General features: G+C 38.8%; 1 protein-coding gene across 1 annotated transcript; it reads left to right on the plus strand.

Moving 5' to 3' along the window:
• The first annotated feature begins 2,868 nt into the window (after positions 1 to 2,868).
• Positions 2,869 to 13,105, plus strand: LOC100493872 (alpha-1,4-N-acetylglucosaminyltransferase). Its single transcript, XM_002935072.2, has 3 exons — positions 2,869 to 2,923; positions 8,539 to 9,026; positions 12,229 to 13,105. Exons 1-3 carry the CDS (start codon positions 2,878 to 2,880, stop codon positions 12,817 to 12,819), a joined length of 1,125 nt encoding a protein of 374 aa, XP_002935118.2. The 5' UTR covers positions 2,869 to 2,877; the 3' UTR covers positions 12,820 to 13,105.
• Positions 13,106 to 13,429: the final 324 nt, after the last annotated feature.

Raw genomic sequence — 13,429 nt, forward strand, 5'->3', positions numbered from 1 at the left:
TCATTGGCGGGACTAACTGGGCCAGTGCTAGTTTAGCATTTCTGTGCAGAAGGTTTTTTCTGTGTGAAGGTTTTCAATGTGTGCAGGTTCTACCAATGAATCACATAAATCCTAAATCTCATATAAATTTCCCCATCACTCCAATACTATAAGAGCAATGAAACATAACCCTCATAAGTAAAATAGATGCCAGATAGCCACCTTCTGCTGGTGGTAGGGTCCCCATCAACAACATGAGATGAAGATGGTGAAGATCTGGGACAATGCCTCCAGCTTCTACCTCTGGCAGGGCCGGAACTAGGGGTAGGCAGAAGAGGCAGCTGCCTAGGGCGCAAACACTGGGGGGCGCCAGGCAGGAACCTCTCCTGCCTACCCCTAGCTCCTTTTTCATTGCCCCGCCGCTTGTCAATACGCGGTGGGGGCAATGAACTATCGCGTAGCCACCCCCCCCCCACCCCCAGAACTGCGCATGCGCGCTGAAACGTGAGGGGGGGCGGAAGGTGCAGGGGCGAGGTGGCCGACCCGGTTGCCTAGGGCGCCCGGTCGGCTTGGCCCGCCCCTGACCTCTGGTATTAGTTTCTCAATTTAAATCCCTATCACCCTCCAATATGACCCTATCGTCTGTCCATGTCGCTCCTCTCCTATTCCCCATTTTCTCCATATTTAACTCTTTTTCTGATCCAGCTCCCATCACCCAGGTCCCAATCCCTGGCTCCATAACCCCATCACTATCCTTGTTTTAGGTTGACTGAATCAAATACTGTACTTCCAGTCCAGTCCTTTTATGCACCTCCACCACAGATGCAAATACAACTGTGTGTAAAAGTAACAAGAATATGGCTATAAGGCAGGATAAACCGCTTAGGGGTGGTTCACCTTTAAGTTTAAAGTTTAAGTTTACTGTATTCCAGTATGGCTAATTCTAAGCAACTTTTCAATTGGTCTTCATTATTTACTTTAGTTTTTGAACTATTTACCTCCTTCTTCTAACCCTTTGCAGCTTTCAAATAAAAGTATTTTTATTGCTACTTTTAATAACTTGTTTTTCTATTCAGGTCCTCTTCTATTCATATACCTGCCACTCATTTAAACTGCTCCCTGGTTGCTAAGGTAATTTGGACGCTAGCAACCAGACAGCTGATGAAACTCCAAATTGTAGAGCTGCTGAACAAAAAATGAAATAACTAAAAAACTAAACATAATAAAAAATGCAGACCAATTGTATCAAAGTATTACCTTCTATTTCATACTAAAAGTTAACTCAAAGGTGAACAACCCCTTGAAACAAGTATTTTATTTTCCAGTTTATTTTCCATAGCACAACATGTTTTGAGTCACCAGGATATTTGTCAAATGCCAAAGTGAACCTGAAGGCTGGAAACATGTTGTGCTATGGAAAACAAAACACCGGTTTGAGCAGTTTGAGCAGTGTACCCTGCCTTATAGCCATATTCTTGTTACCTTTACTCCCATCAATATACCTGTTCCTAATCCTGTTATCTATTCCCAAGTGCCAGTTTCTGCCCTTCACCCTGTTTCTCCCCTTAATGGGTAAGCAAGTTTAACAACAGAGAAAAATGAAATGTTATGAAAGATGCTGCTGATTGTCTTCTAAGCACAGAATTGCCCAACATAACAGTTCACTTTAATTTCTTAGAAACGCTAAACTGCTATTAACATATTCAATCCAGAATAAGATCAGCATATAGCCTTCTGATCAAGTGGAAAAGTTACTTTGCATTGTATGTTCTACAGAGTCTATTTAATCCCTTCAGTACATAGATGATGTGTGTAAGGGAAAAGGGGTTGGGAAAGCTGTCAGTGATGCATGCACTAAGTTGCCTGAATAGTCCTTTGTAGCTGCTCAATTCAGTGCAGGCACAGGTATGTAGTCCCCTCTGGCTAAATTCATGCTTTCAATCAATCTTGTTATTTATGCCTTCAATTCAGTGCTGGAATTGGGGAGGGATAGGGACGGATGCCACCCCCCACCCACTTCTTTATTTCTGTGAAATGGCACCCCCTCAGGGGGGAATGCATTACCTTTCAATCAAAGATCTTTGTTTTTAATACCGGAGATTTTGCAGCAGCTGAGTTGGCAGCCAAGAAAACCCATATGCACTATTTTTGTGTTGGGGTCCCTGCAGGCCACATACTTTGTATGTAAGAATGTGTGTGAGATAAATGTGGCAGATTGCAATAAGTTTCAGAAATGTAATTAAAACTGCTGTCTTTATTGTAGCTTGGCAGTTTGGTAGTTTGGTGTAGTAAGACCCAAGTTGCATTTATTAGAATGTGCACCTTCCAAAAAGATATGGTTTTCTGTGGCCTTTGTACTGTTAGAGGGTCTTACAAAACACAATACGCAGGCAGGGTGATGTAATTGCAGAAGCTGAATTGGCAGCGAAAGTATAGAGAGATATATTAGCTACAAAGATATAAACAGACATCCCAGGCTTTTATTTTGGCCTGAATACAGAATATGATATATATTAAAAAATTAAGTTGATATATATGATATATAGAAAAAGAAAATAAGTTGTGGACACGTCACTCTGACTTCTGTCTCTAGTTGATATTATCGAAGTTCAATTTTTAAACTGTCATTACTGATGCAATTGGTTTCTAAAACTGCATATTCTGTATATGTGTACACTTGCTTACAGGGATTACTGAAAGGCCATTTCCCCTAGACTCCATTTTAAGCAAATAATTCTAATTTTTAAAAATGATTTCCTTTTTCTCTGTAATAATAAATTAGTACCTTGTACTTGATGGTAACTAAGCTGCATGATTCCATATTGGTGGTGGCAAAACAATCCTACTGGGTTTTTATTTATCAGTAGTGTTTAAATGTTTTTTCTAGACTCTAGAGGTATGGTGATAAAATTTACGGAAGGACCCAGTATCCGAAAACCTACAGGTACCAAGATAATTCCATATAATAAATACCTGTAATTACATATCTGTTGTAAATATTTGTATACAATTCCGAGTTAGTAAGATGTAGGGTACAGTGTGAATGTAATACAACACTTTATTTAGAGCAGAGCAGTGCCCTGGTTTGTAGAGAAGAAAAGGACAGGCTCATCACTGAGTTATGTTGAGATATTTACTATTTGACTCTGGATAATATAAATTCACATTGCAAGATGGGGGTTATGTTTTTGTTCACATAGAAGACTGTATTTGAACTCTCACTATAAAATTCATTTGTTTCCAAATTATTTAAACAATTTATTCTATGATAATCATGAATGCAATTTAATACTATTTCTTGTTTAATAATATATATAATATATATATACTGTATATATATATATATATATATATATATAATATATATATATATAAATACTATACATTACATAAAAGCTTTTTAATGGTGTAAATAAGTAAGTGTAAAATATATTGTTTGAATATCCCAGACTGTGCCCTTTAAGCAAACACAGCAGCTAACCTATATATTGCTATCTGTCAGCACCTGTACCATGTGAATTCTGCATGTTATTGATACATCAAAAACACAATTATCCATGCTCAGCAAAAGCATCATCCAGGGAACATTATTAGAATGTGAAATACAAGCCCACTGCAGAAAAACTCACCTGCTTTCTATTCATTCTTATGAGATTTTTAGAAGTGTATTTTTAGTGAATTAAATTTAGAGTTCACTATTTGATAAATAAGCTTCTAAACATTCCATAGGAAAGTGGGCAAGTTTTTTTCTGGTCACACTTTAATAAATCTGCCTAGAGTTGTTTGGGGTTATTTAAGAAGTCCTTGGACACTAATGGGCATGAAAGTATGCTTCTTAGTGCTCATGCAAATGCCAGAGGGGCAGCTGTAAGATGCCATAGACAGTCACTGTTTATTGGGCTGGTGGGGTTTTTTTGGGTCTTTGTGTATTTAAAATTCCAGGGCCTATATTGAATCCCAGTCCAGACCTGGACAGGATCTGCCTGTGCTCTGTACCTTGTAGCAGATAATAGTCTAAATGAGGTGCAAGTTATGGGACATGTAAGGGGCAGGAGGGGGGGAAATTATGTGCATTCCCCCATTCATACCACATGAATACAGCACTGCTGAACATGGGTTATGCTGTATCCATTGGGCAGTTATAGGTTTCTGCACTCTTACACAGGGCACAGAGACCTGTGGCAATTAATTTGGTGTGAAAGGCAGAGTGGAAAATGCAAAAAAATGGGGAGTTTCTGTTTTTTGCTTGCACCCTGTCTTCCAAGTCATTAATAACCCTTGTTATGTGTACAGAGCCTATTCATAATACTGTAGTGGTTAAAGGAGCATCTGTGTGGAAAATGGCAAAGATACATCTTTCTTATAAATACAAGTCCTAGTGGTTTCTACATAGAAGTCTAAGTCCCTCTGTCATGGCTAAAATGATAGGAGATTACAGAATGTTAAATGCCTTTATTAATAGAAAGATAAGTGACTTTCCACCAAATCCAGAAGAAGGTGCAGATAGTGGCATTCACAGATTCCACAGCATTCTAGGCATTTAGAAAAAAAGAGGTTTCTGAATTAGGTTGCCCATCCTCTTGTTGGGTGAGACTAATGCAGTGTTTATAGTTACTAGCCTCCACTCCTTACAGACCTCAGCATATATATTTTCTACAGTTCATATTCAATCCACACTCCCTTCACAACAGTAAGGGGCGTATTTATTATGCTGTGTAAAACTAATTCACCAAAAAAACGGAGTAAAAAGCTGTGTAAAATAAATGGAAAAGATCGCCATCTGAACGCCAGATATTACGCCGGATATTACGCCATTATTTCCCATAAGTTCAGGTGGAAGAAAAAACATGTAAAACAATTACGCCGATTTTATGCCGTTTTTACACCATTTTTACACGGCGAAGCCTGGCGATGTGTGGTGAATTTTCTCACAGTTTTTACACATCATAATAAATATGCCCCTAAATGTATTTCCTCTGGTTCAAGTGGAGAATGTTAGACGGTCCCCCTTGATTAAATACAGTATTCTACTTTTTCGTCACATATATTTCTTCATAAGGTTATTTATGAAAGGTCCAAAGCTGTTGGGTTCTTATTTCTTCCTGGTTTTTTTCTTTTTTTGTTTTCAAAATATTTTCAGTTTTGGGAGTAAAACTTCCATATGCAAATAGAAAATGCAGCAGAAGTCAAACAAAATTTAAAAATATCCACTCATAGTTACATAGTTACATAGGGTTGAAAAAAGACCAGTGTCCATCAAGTTCAACCCATCCAAGTAAACCCAGCACACCTAACCCACACCTACCAATCTATACACTCACATACATAAACTATAAATACAACCACTAGTACTAACTGTAGATATTAGTATCACAATAGCCTTGGATATTCTGATTGATCAAGAACTCATCCAGGCCCCTCTTAAAGGCATTAACAGAATTAGAGATGTAGCGAACTGTTCGCCGGAGAACTAATTCGCACGAAAATCGGGTGTTCGCGAACTTTTAGCGAAGTTCGCAATTTTGGGTTCGCCTTAGCTGGAGCCAAATTTTGACCTCTCACCCCAGAGCCAGCAGATATATGGCAGCCAATCAGGCAGCTCTCCCTCCTGGACCACCCCCGAACCACTCCCTTCTATATATAAACCGAAGCCCAGCAGCCATTTTACATTCTGCCTGTGTGTGCTTGATGAGTTAGCATAGGGAGAGAGCTGTGCAGGGGTTTGAGGGACAGTTTAGGTAGCTTTGCTGACTAGTAATCTACTTTCTACTGCTCTGTATGTAGCTGCTGTGGGCAGCTGTCCTGCTGATCTCATCTGCTGTAACCCAATAGTCCTTGTAAGGACTGCTTTTATTTTCTGATTACTGTTACTCTTCTTTTCATTGTGTACTGCAGCTCCGTCTGTGTGTGTTGGAGACAGGTGTGCTGCTCATAGTAGTGCACTAAGCACCAACCACACATTCACATCATTTTTTTTTATTTGTGTTTTTTTACTTTGCTACTGTAATTTATATAGCCGAGTGCTATTAGTCTAGCTGTGTTGGGGACTGGTGTGCTGCTCCTAGTAGTTCACCCCCAGCACCAACAAGAGATCACTTTTTTTTTTATTATTAATTTTTATTTTTTTTTAATTTAAGTTACTGTTCTTTAACGTGTCCAGTGCTGTTTGCTGTTATTCATAGTAGTGCCCCAAACACGTTACACATAGCAGTGACATTGCATTGCAATAAAATCACCTGAGCGATGTTTTTCCACCAGCAATAATATATTCCGTATCCACTACTGCGGCGTTTTGTCTTTGCGTGTGAACCGGCTGTAACCTTTACACGACTTGATTGGCATGTAGACGCCGGACGTTTTAAATCAGTTTATTACACAAGTTTAGGAATGTAGTGTGATTTCTGCCCTTTACAGCACAAAACGCAACGCTGTGTCAACAACGTATTTTTCAGAGAAGTTTTTGCCCTTGATCCCCCTCCTGCATGCCACTGTCCAGGTCGTGGCACCCTTTAAACAACTTTAAAATCAGTTTTCTGGCCAGAAATGGCTTTTCTAGGTTTTAAAGTTCGCCTTCCCATTGAAGTCTATGGGGTTCGCAAAGTTCGCAAAAGTTCGCACTTTTTGGCGGAAGTTCGCGAACGGGTTCGCGAACTTTTTTTGTGAGGTTCGATACATCTCTAAACAGAATCTGCCATTACAAAATCACTATGAAGGGCATTCCCCAACCTCACTGCCCTCACCGTGAGGAACCCCCTACGCTGCTTCATATGGAAGCTCCTTTCCTCTAATCTAAAGGGGGGGCCTCTGGTGCGCTGATTGTTTTTATGGGAAAAGTTTTCATTTTTTAACACCATTATATTATGTTTGCCCCAGTATAGCAAGGTCTACTCAAAGCAAGCTGCCCAAGAACCTCCATTATGTATACAGCTCCGGATACTTAAAGAAAAGCCTTTGAGATAAGGATAATAAAGGAAAAATGTATTTAGTGTTGTTAATATAAATGTAGTCCTTATGAATATTTTAACCATTGCATTTCCTCGTGTACGGTACATGGATCCACATCTCTATAAAGAATTGTCTCTGTTTCAATAACAGTACACTACATTCATATTTTATGTGATCATAAAAGATATGGGACCTTTTAGGGCCTTTTTTAAGGTAAAATGCTGCACATATGAAAATGAATTGAGAGTGCAAGGATAGAGAAGTAATTCCTTTTATTGCAGGGAGCTGTAAGACAACAGGAACAGTCACTTAGTCCTGCACATGGAAACTGGTGCATCAGGTAAAAGCTCCTAAACTTCTAAACATACACTTTTATACAAGTACTTCAGTATATAAGTGTAAAACTAGTTTGCAGTGTCACAATTTTGAATAGTTTAATAAACATTTAGGATAAGGATTACTACCTGTAAGACAACAGGAACATTCACTTAGTCTTGTGCATGGAAACTGCTGCATCAGGTAAAGGTTCCTATCTTAGCTGTGCACTATGGTTCCCACTGCAGTAGCAGAGCAGGAAGTGTTCCTGGAAAATACAGTCTTATAGGAAACAAAATGTATGTGCTTAACCTTATACCTCTTACAAAAACACTAGTCCTCAAACTACGGCCCCCCAAGGTCATTTACCCAGCCCCCATCCTAGCTGTGTCCTCACCCCTGGCTACTACCTGTCTGCCTCAGTGTAGTCCTCGGCCCAGCGTGCTGGCTGGTGTGACACTGTGACATGATGTGCTGGGGCCAAGGACCACGCTGAGGCATATAGGTAGTATGTAAGGATATTAAATGTTAATAGTTAATACAAATTAGTTTAGCCACTAGGTGGCAGTGTGTTCTAAGGTTAAATAATAAAGTTGTGTGAGAAAGAAAAGTAAATAAAGGACAGAGGAACAGGAAATGGAGTAGCCATTTTGGCAGTCAGAAGGAAAGGGAAAGAAGTGCTTGTCAGGGAAAGCTTAGGAAGGAGAAGAGTGCCAAAAATGTGTGCTGTCCAAAGTCACACAAATAAAGTTGAACTGGTTTACAGGAGAGTCTTCCATCACTTGTGTCACAAGGTAACAAGTAGCCAGGGGTGAGGACACAGTGGGGGCCGGGGGGCATAGTTTGAAGACTAACTATAATCTAGCCCCCCAACAGTCTGAGGGACCGTAACCTGGCCCCCTGTTTAAAAAATTTTAGGACCCCTGCACCAGGTCAAGAACACCTTACATAAGGTATGGATACTATCCTTAATGTGCCAATTGCAGCTATTAAAGTATGGAGTTGCACATCAAGTAGCGGTACATGGGAGCCCAATACATGACCTGACAGTAATTGCATGGCCTTCTTTTCAGGTAGCACCACATTCCTATGCCCTGTATATGAGAAACATACCGACGGGTGTGTAACTTGCACAATATTTACAAATGAGTCCCACAGTAATAGAATTAGAATGTATTCATTGATATTATTATGGACATGCTGATGTTCCTTAACAACCCGCAAATGAATAATATTTTTGCCTTAATGCTCATCATAAAAAGTCCAGAAATTGGAATTCATTTTTTCTTTCTTTTACAGATTCATCATCTTATAACTCTATAATGAAAGCAGTTTTAAGGCTCATTTTAATCTTCTTTATTCTGGTGTGTTTTGGTCTCTTCTATAAGATCCATATGACTTTGCCCTTGAATCATCAAAATGACCCTGCTATTAAGCCTTTTTTGTTTCCAAACATTAAAGTACCAGCCAATGAAATACCAATCAATGAAGCAACAAACAATCTAAGACCAGAAGAAATTCTTCACCAAGGAAATGGTATATTTTTTGTAGAGACCACTGATAGGATGGAGCCCCCATATGTAACTTTGTGTGCAGTAGAGTCTGCAGCTCGGATCTACCCCAACAGACCAATTGCTTTCTTTATGAAGGGTTTACCTGAAGATCGAGATGGAGACAAGGCAAAATACAGAATCCGGACACTTTCATCTTATGATAATATCTACCTTTTCCCTTTGAGACTGGAGGAAGTATTTTATGATACTCCACTTTTATCCTGGTACAGAAAGGTATGTATATTACATGTATTTTCTACTTGTGTACTATAGTGTGTAGTAATTGCATTTGTATAAAACCAGAATGCCCTTCTAAAAGAAAAATCATACATTAGAATTCTGTGCTTCATAGAACTGTATATCTTTTATCCAGAAGGCATTGTGATTGTTAAACTGAAAAAGTTAAATCTTGGCACACTCCTTCAGGGCAGGATCACACATAGAAAACTAACCGCTCCGAAATTCCTTTCCACCGGCAAAAAGAGTCACTGGTGGAAAGGCCTACACATCGCTTCAGCTTTCCAAAGTCATGCAGGCAATTTTGCGCAACTTCAGAAAGCCAAAGTGTACATAGGCCTTTCCGCTGGCGACTCATATTGTTGCGGGTGGAAAGACATTGCATAGCGGCTAGTCTTCCGCAGAGATCTATCATGGGCAACTAACTTGCTCGGTGGGCCATCAGCCTAAAGGATATAGCTACTCAATGGATCCCAGTAGGAAATAGATAATGCAAATATTGCAGATCTTTAAGAAGTACGCCATTGTTTATAACATAGATAAGTGTCCCTTATTTGGAAGCTGGAAAGAGTCAAGAAAGTCAAATGATTCAAAAACTAGGAAAAATAAAAACTAAAGATCAATAAAAACTTTGCTAAGAATAGGACATTCTCAAACTTAAAAAGTTCATTCTTATATACTTGTACTAACTATGACAATTTATGACATTTGTGAGTCTTTCCACACCTGCCAATTGCCTCTGCCACGTCGACTTCAATGTAAAATCTAGTGTTTGGAGTTAATTCAAGCGTAACGCTGGTGTATGCACTTTTGTAAAAACCCAGAAGCAACAGTCTCCTTTATGCCCCAGATCCATGGTAATTCTCAGACAAATATTCAACTTTTTGTTATGTTTTTTGTTTGTTTTTTTTCCTTCGGAAAAAAAATCAAAGCCAAAACAATAGAACATGTTGGCATTATATTATCCTAAGATCTAGAGCACAAATAGGGCTAGCTTAATTCTAGAATATTCTAATTAAATTAAATCCAAGTCATACCTAAGCAGCCCATAGCCTTATAGTCTTACAGTATTCAGTGTAACTATTGAATTGAGGCATCAAAACCAACAAACAAAAAAAAACCCAAAATGCTATGTACGGTATCCTTAAATCTTAGGTTTGGGAAAAAGTGTGCCATTGGTTTGTAGGACATCTAAAATTTATGACTACCTAACTTTTTCTGTGAAATAATCAAACCAAATCTTTAGATCTGGAGGGATTTGTTTGTGCTTATTATGTGCAATATTATTTACTCTCTACAACACACAACCTCTTGGGGGTTATTTATAATATTTGCACAGCGCAGAATTATTCGCACCGTGAACATACAATATTTTCCCTGTTCGTGTTTATATCTATAATCGCACACAATAAACACACAAATATGGCCCAGGCACTTTACTTCAATTTACAAAAAAGGAAAGGCGGGCAAAGCAGTGCAAAATGTAATCATACAGGGAAAAACATATGCAAAACAAACATTTATAAAAACATTTTCTTTGCGCAAACCTTATAAATTACCGGCACGGTATATTAATGCAACTCTTAATGAATTTTTGGAAAATAAAAATGTAAAGATAATGTAGAGAAAAAATTCAAAAAAATCATCACCACACAATGTTATAGTATTATAGGATATAGTATAGTAGTATAGTATATAAAATATAGAAAGAAAATGCAAACAGCACTTAGCAGATACATGAGAATGCTACTGTTGAGCTTTAATGGATTCTTACAGACCAAAACATTTTTGTTGAGCACTGGAAGTCCCATGAAGAATAATGACTTCTGGTGCTTTGGAAAGAGTCAAGGTTGTATTTAGGCTGCTCTAACTCAGAAAACACAGCTTTTTATAAACCACGTGCCATACCTAGAACATAAGGTATTACATAGTAACATAGTAAGTTGGGTTGAAAAAAGACATACGTCCATCACGCTGAACCATAATGCCTATATATAACCTGCCTAATTACTAGTTGATCCAGAGGAAGGCAAAAAAACCCATCTTAAGCCTCTCTAATTTGCTGCAGAGGGGAAAAAATTCCTTCCTGACTCCAAGACGGCAATCGGACCAGTCCCTGGATCAACTTGTACTGAGAGCTATCTCCCATAACCCTGTATTCCCTCACTTGCTAAGAATCCATCCAGCCCCTTCTTAAAGTTATATAATGTATCAGCCAGCACGACTGATTCGGGGAGGGAATTCCAGAACTTTACAGCTCTCACTGTAAAAAATCCTTTCCGAATATTTAAACGGAACCTCCCTTCTTCTAAACGGAGTGGGTGCCCTCGTGTCCGTTGGAAGGACCTACTGGTAAATAAAACATTAGAAAGGTTATTATATGATCCCCTTTTATATTTATACAGAGTTATCATATCACCTCTTAAGCGCCTCTTCTCCAGTGTAAACAGACCCAACTTGGCCAGTCTTTCTTCATAACTGAGACTTTCCATACCCTTTACCAGCTTAGTTGCCCTTCTCTGGACCCTCTCTAACTCAATAATGTCCCGTTTGAGCACTGGAGACCAGAACTGAGCAGCATATTCTAGATGGGGCCTTACCAGCGCTCTGTAAAGTGGAAGAATAACCCCCTCCTCCCGTGAATCTATACCCCTTTTAATACAGCTCAAAACCTTGTTTGCCCTTGCAGCTGCTGCCTGGCATTGCTTGCTACAGCCAAGTTTATTATCTACAAGGACTCCAAGGTCCTTCTCCATTAGGGATTTGCCTAGTGCAGTCCCATTGAGGGTATAAGTGGCTGCATATTTTTACATCCCAGGTGCATGACCTTACATTTATCCACATTAAATCTCATCTGCCACTTAGCCGCCCAGATTGCCAGTTGGTCAGTATCCTGCTGCAGGGATGTCACATCCTGGATAGAATTGACTGGTCTGCAGAGTTTTGTGTCATCTGCAAACACTGATGTATTACATTGTACAAAATTTGCATAGCTGGCTGTCAGTATCACTTTCAGGTGGTTCCGTTGCCAAAAAAGTTAAGGGAAAACACAACCCTAAAATTTTTGTTCACAGGAAGATTTAAACAAATTCTGCTTTTAGTTGCAATTACACAGTTAAAATAACCTGAAATCATGGAAATTAATACTGAAATTCCCATTTTAAAGTAATGTTGATACTATATCTAATTACATTTGCAGGTAAAACCTGAACATGAATCCTACTGGACAGATGTAACTTCAGATGCCAGCAGGTTGGCATTGATTTGGAAATATGGTGGCATTTACATGGACAATGACATCATCTCAGTAAGACCTGTTCCACTTAAAAATTTTGTGGCTGCAGAGAGTAATGATGTTTACAGCAATTCTATTTTTGGATGTGTCCCACATCATATGTTCAGCTGGAGGAGCATGGAAGACTTTGTTCAGAACTATAATGGATCTATTTTGGGTCATCAAGGCCCAGCCCTTTTTGCTCGCATTCTTAAAAAGGTTTTTTGTGTGTTACGTGGATTTAAGTATACAGAAGATGTTAGGTGTGGAAATATGACATTAACAAACCCTGATCGTTTCTATCCAATACCAGAATCGTCTTGGAAGAAGTATTATGAAGTAGTAGATCAGTTTCGACCTTTTTCAAGCTCCTATGCTGTGCATCTCTTTGAGAATTCCAATCAAGGGAAATATAATATGGTTCCTGGAAGTAAAACGTTGGTGGATCGCCTTTATGAGCAGTACTGCCCCTATACCTATGTTACTGTTTTAATGAAAGATCGTAGCTCTCATTAGCTGTTAAACTTAATTATGGCAATTGTAGAACTTGTAAAATTACTTTTTATCTTGTACATAGAAGAAAAAACACATGATTGGTTTTGTAATAATTGTAACTATTGTGCTGCTTTTTATTTAACTGGTACATTGTAACAGTGAAGTCCTGAAAGGATAAGTCAGTGTGATATACTGTGTATTTTGCTGTTGCTTTTCAGATATCGATTGTTTGATTAATTTGTTTCTGATTTTAAGCATGTCTTAGTGAACTGAATCAGTTATTTTTGGAAAGAAATCATTAAAATTACCCTTACAAATGAAAGGACCAATTGCCATGTCCAAGTGCAATATTTTTCTCTATAACGTTGGGTTAGACAATGATGGAGACATGCGAGGAGGAGGGTCCTGAGAAATGGGGAAAGGCAGAAGGAAGTCATTGGCAGAAAGAACATAAGGGAATTGGCACAAAGGAAGAAGAAATTTAGGCTATGTACCAATCCATGGTAATGTCCATAAGGCTAGATAGTGAATGGATAGAAGGTGAACCTCACTCTAGAGAGTTTGTCAGGTTAGAGAGTTAGGAAGCCCAGGCCTCAACAAGCAGCTTAGTGGGGGTAGTGACCCCATGGTG

Source organism: Xenopus tropicalis, chromosome 5 (genome assembly GCF_000004195.4).
Source record: "Xenopus tropicalis strain Nigerian chromosome 5, UCB_Xtro_10.0, whole genome shotgun sequence".
Lineage (NCBI taxonomy): Eukaryota > Metazoa > Chordata > Amphibia > Anura > Pipidae > Xenopus > Xenopus tropicalis.

Excerpts from the sequence above, each read along its gene's own strand:
- LOC100493872 (XM_002935072.2), top strand. The coding sequence starts at position 2,878 with ATGGTGATAAAATTTACGGAAGGACCCAGTATCCGAAAACCTACAG. Across the intron at positions 2,924-8,538 it reads CAGTATCCGAAAACCTACAG|ATTCATCATCTTATAACTCT; the intron begins GTACCAAGATAA and ends TTTCTTTTACAG. Across the intron at positions 9,027-12,228 it reads TTTTATCCTGGTACAGAAAG|GTAAAACCTGAACATGAATC; the intron begins GTATGTATATTA and ends TTACATTTGCAG.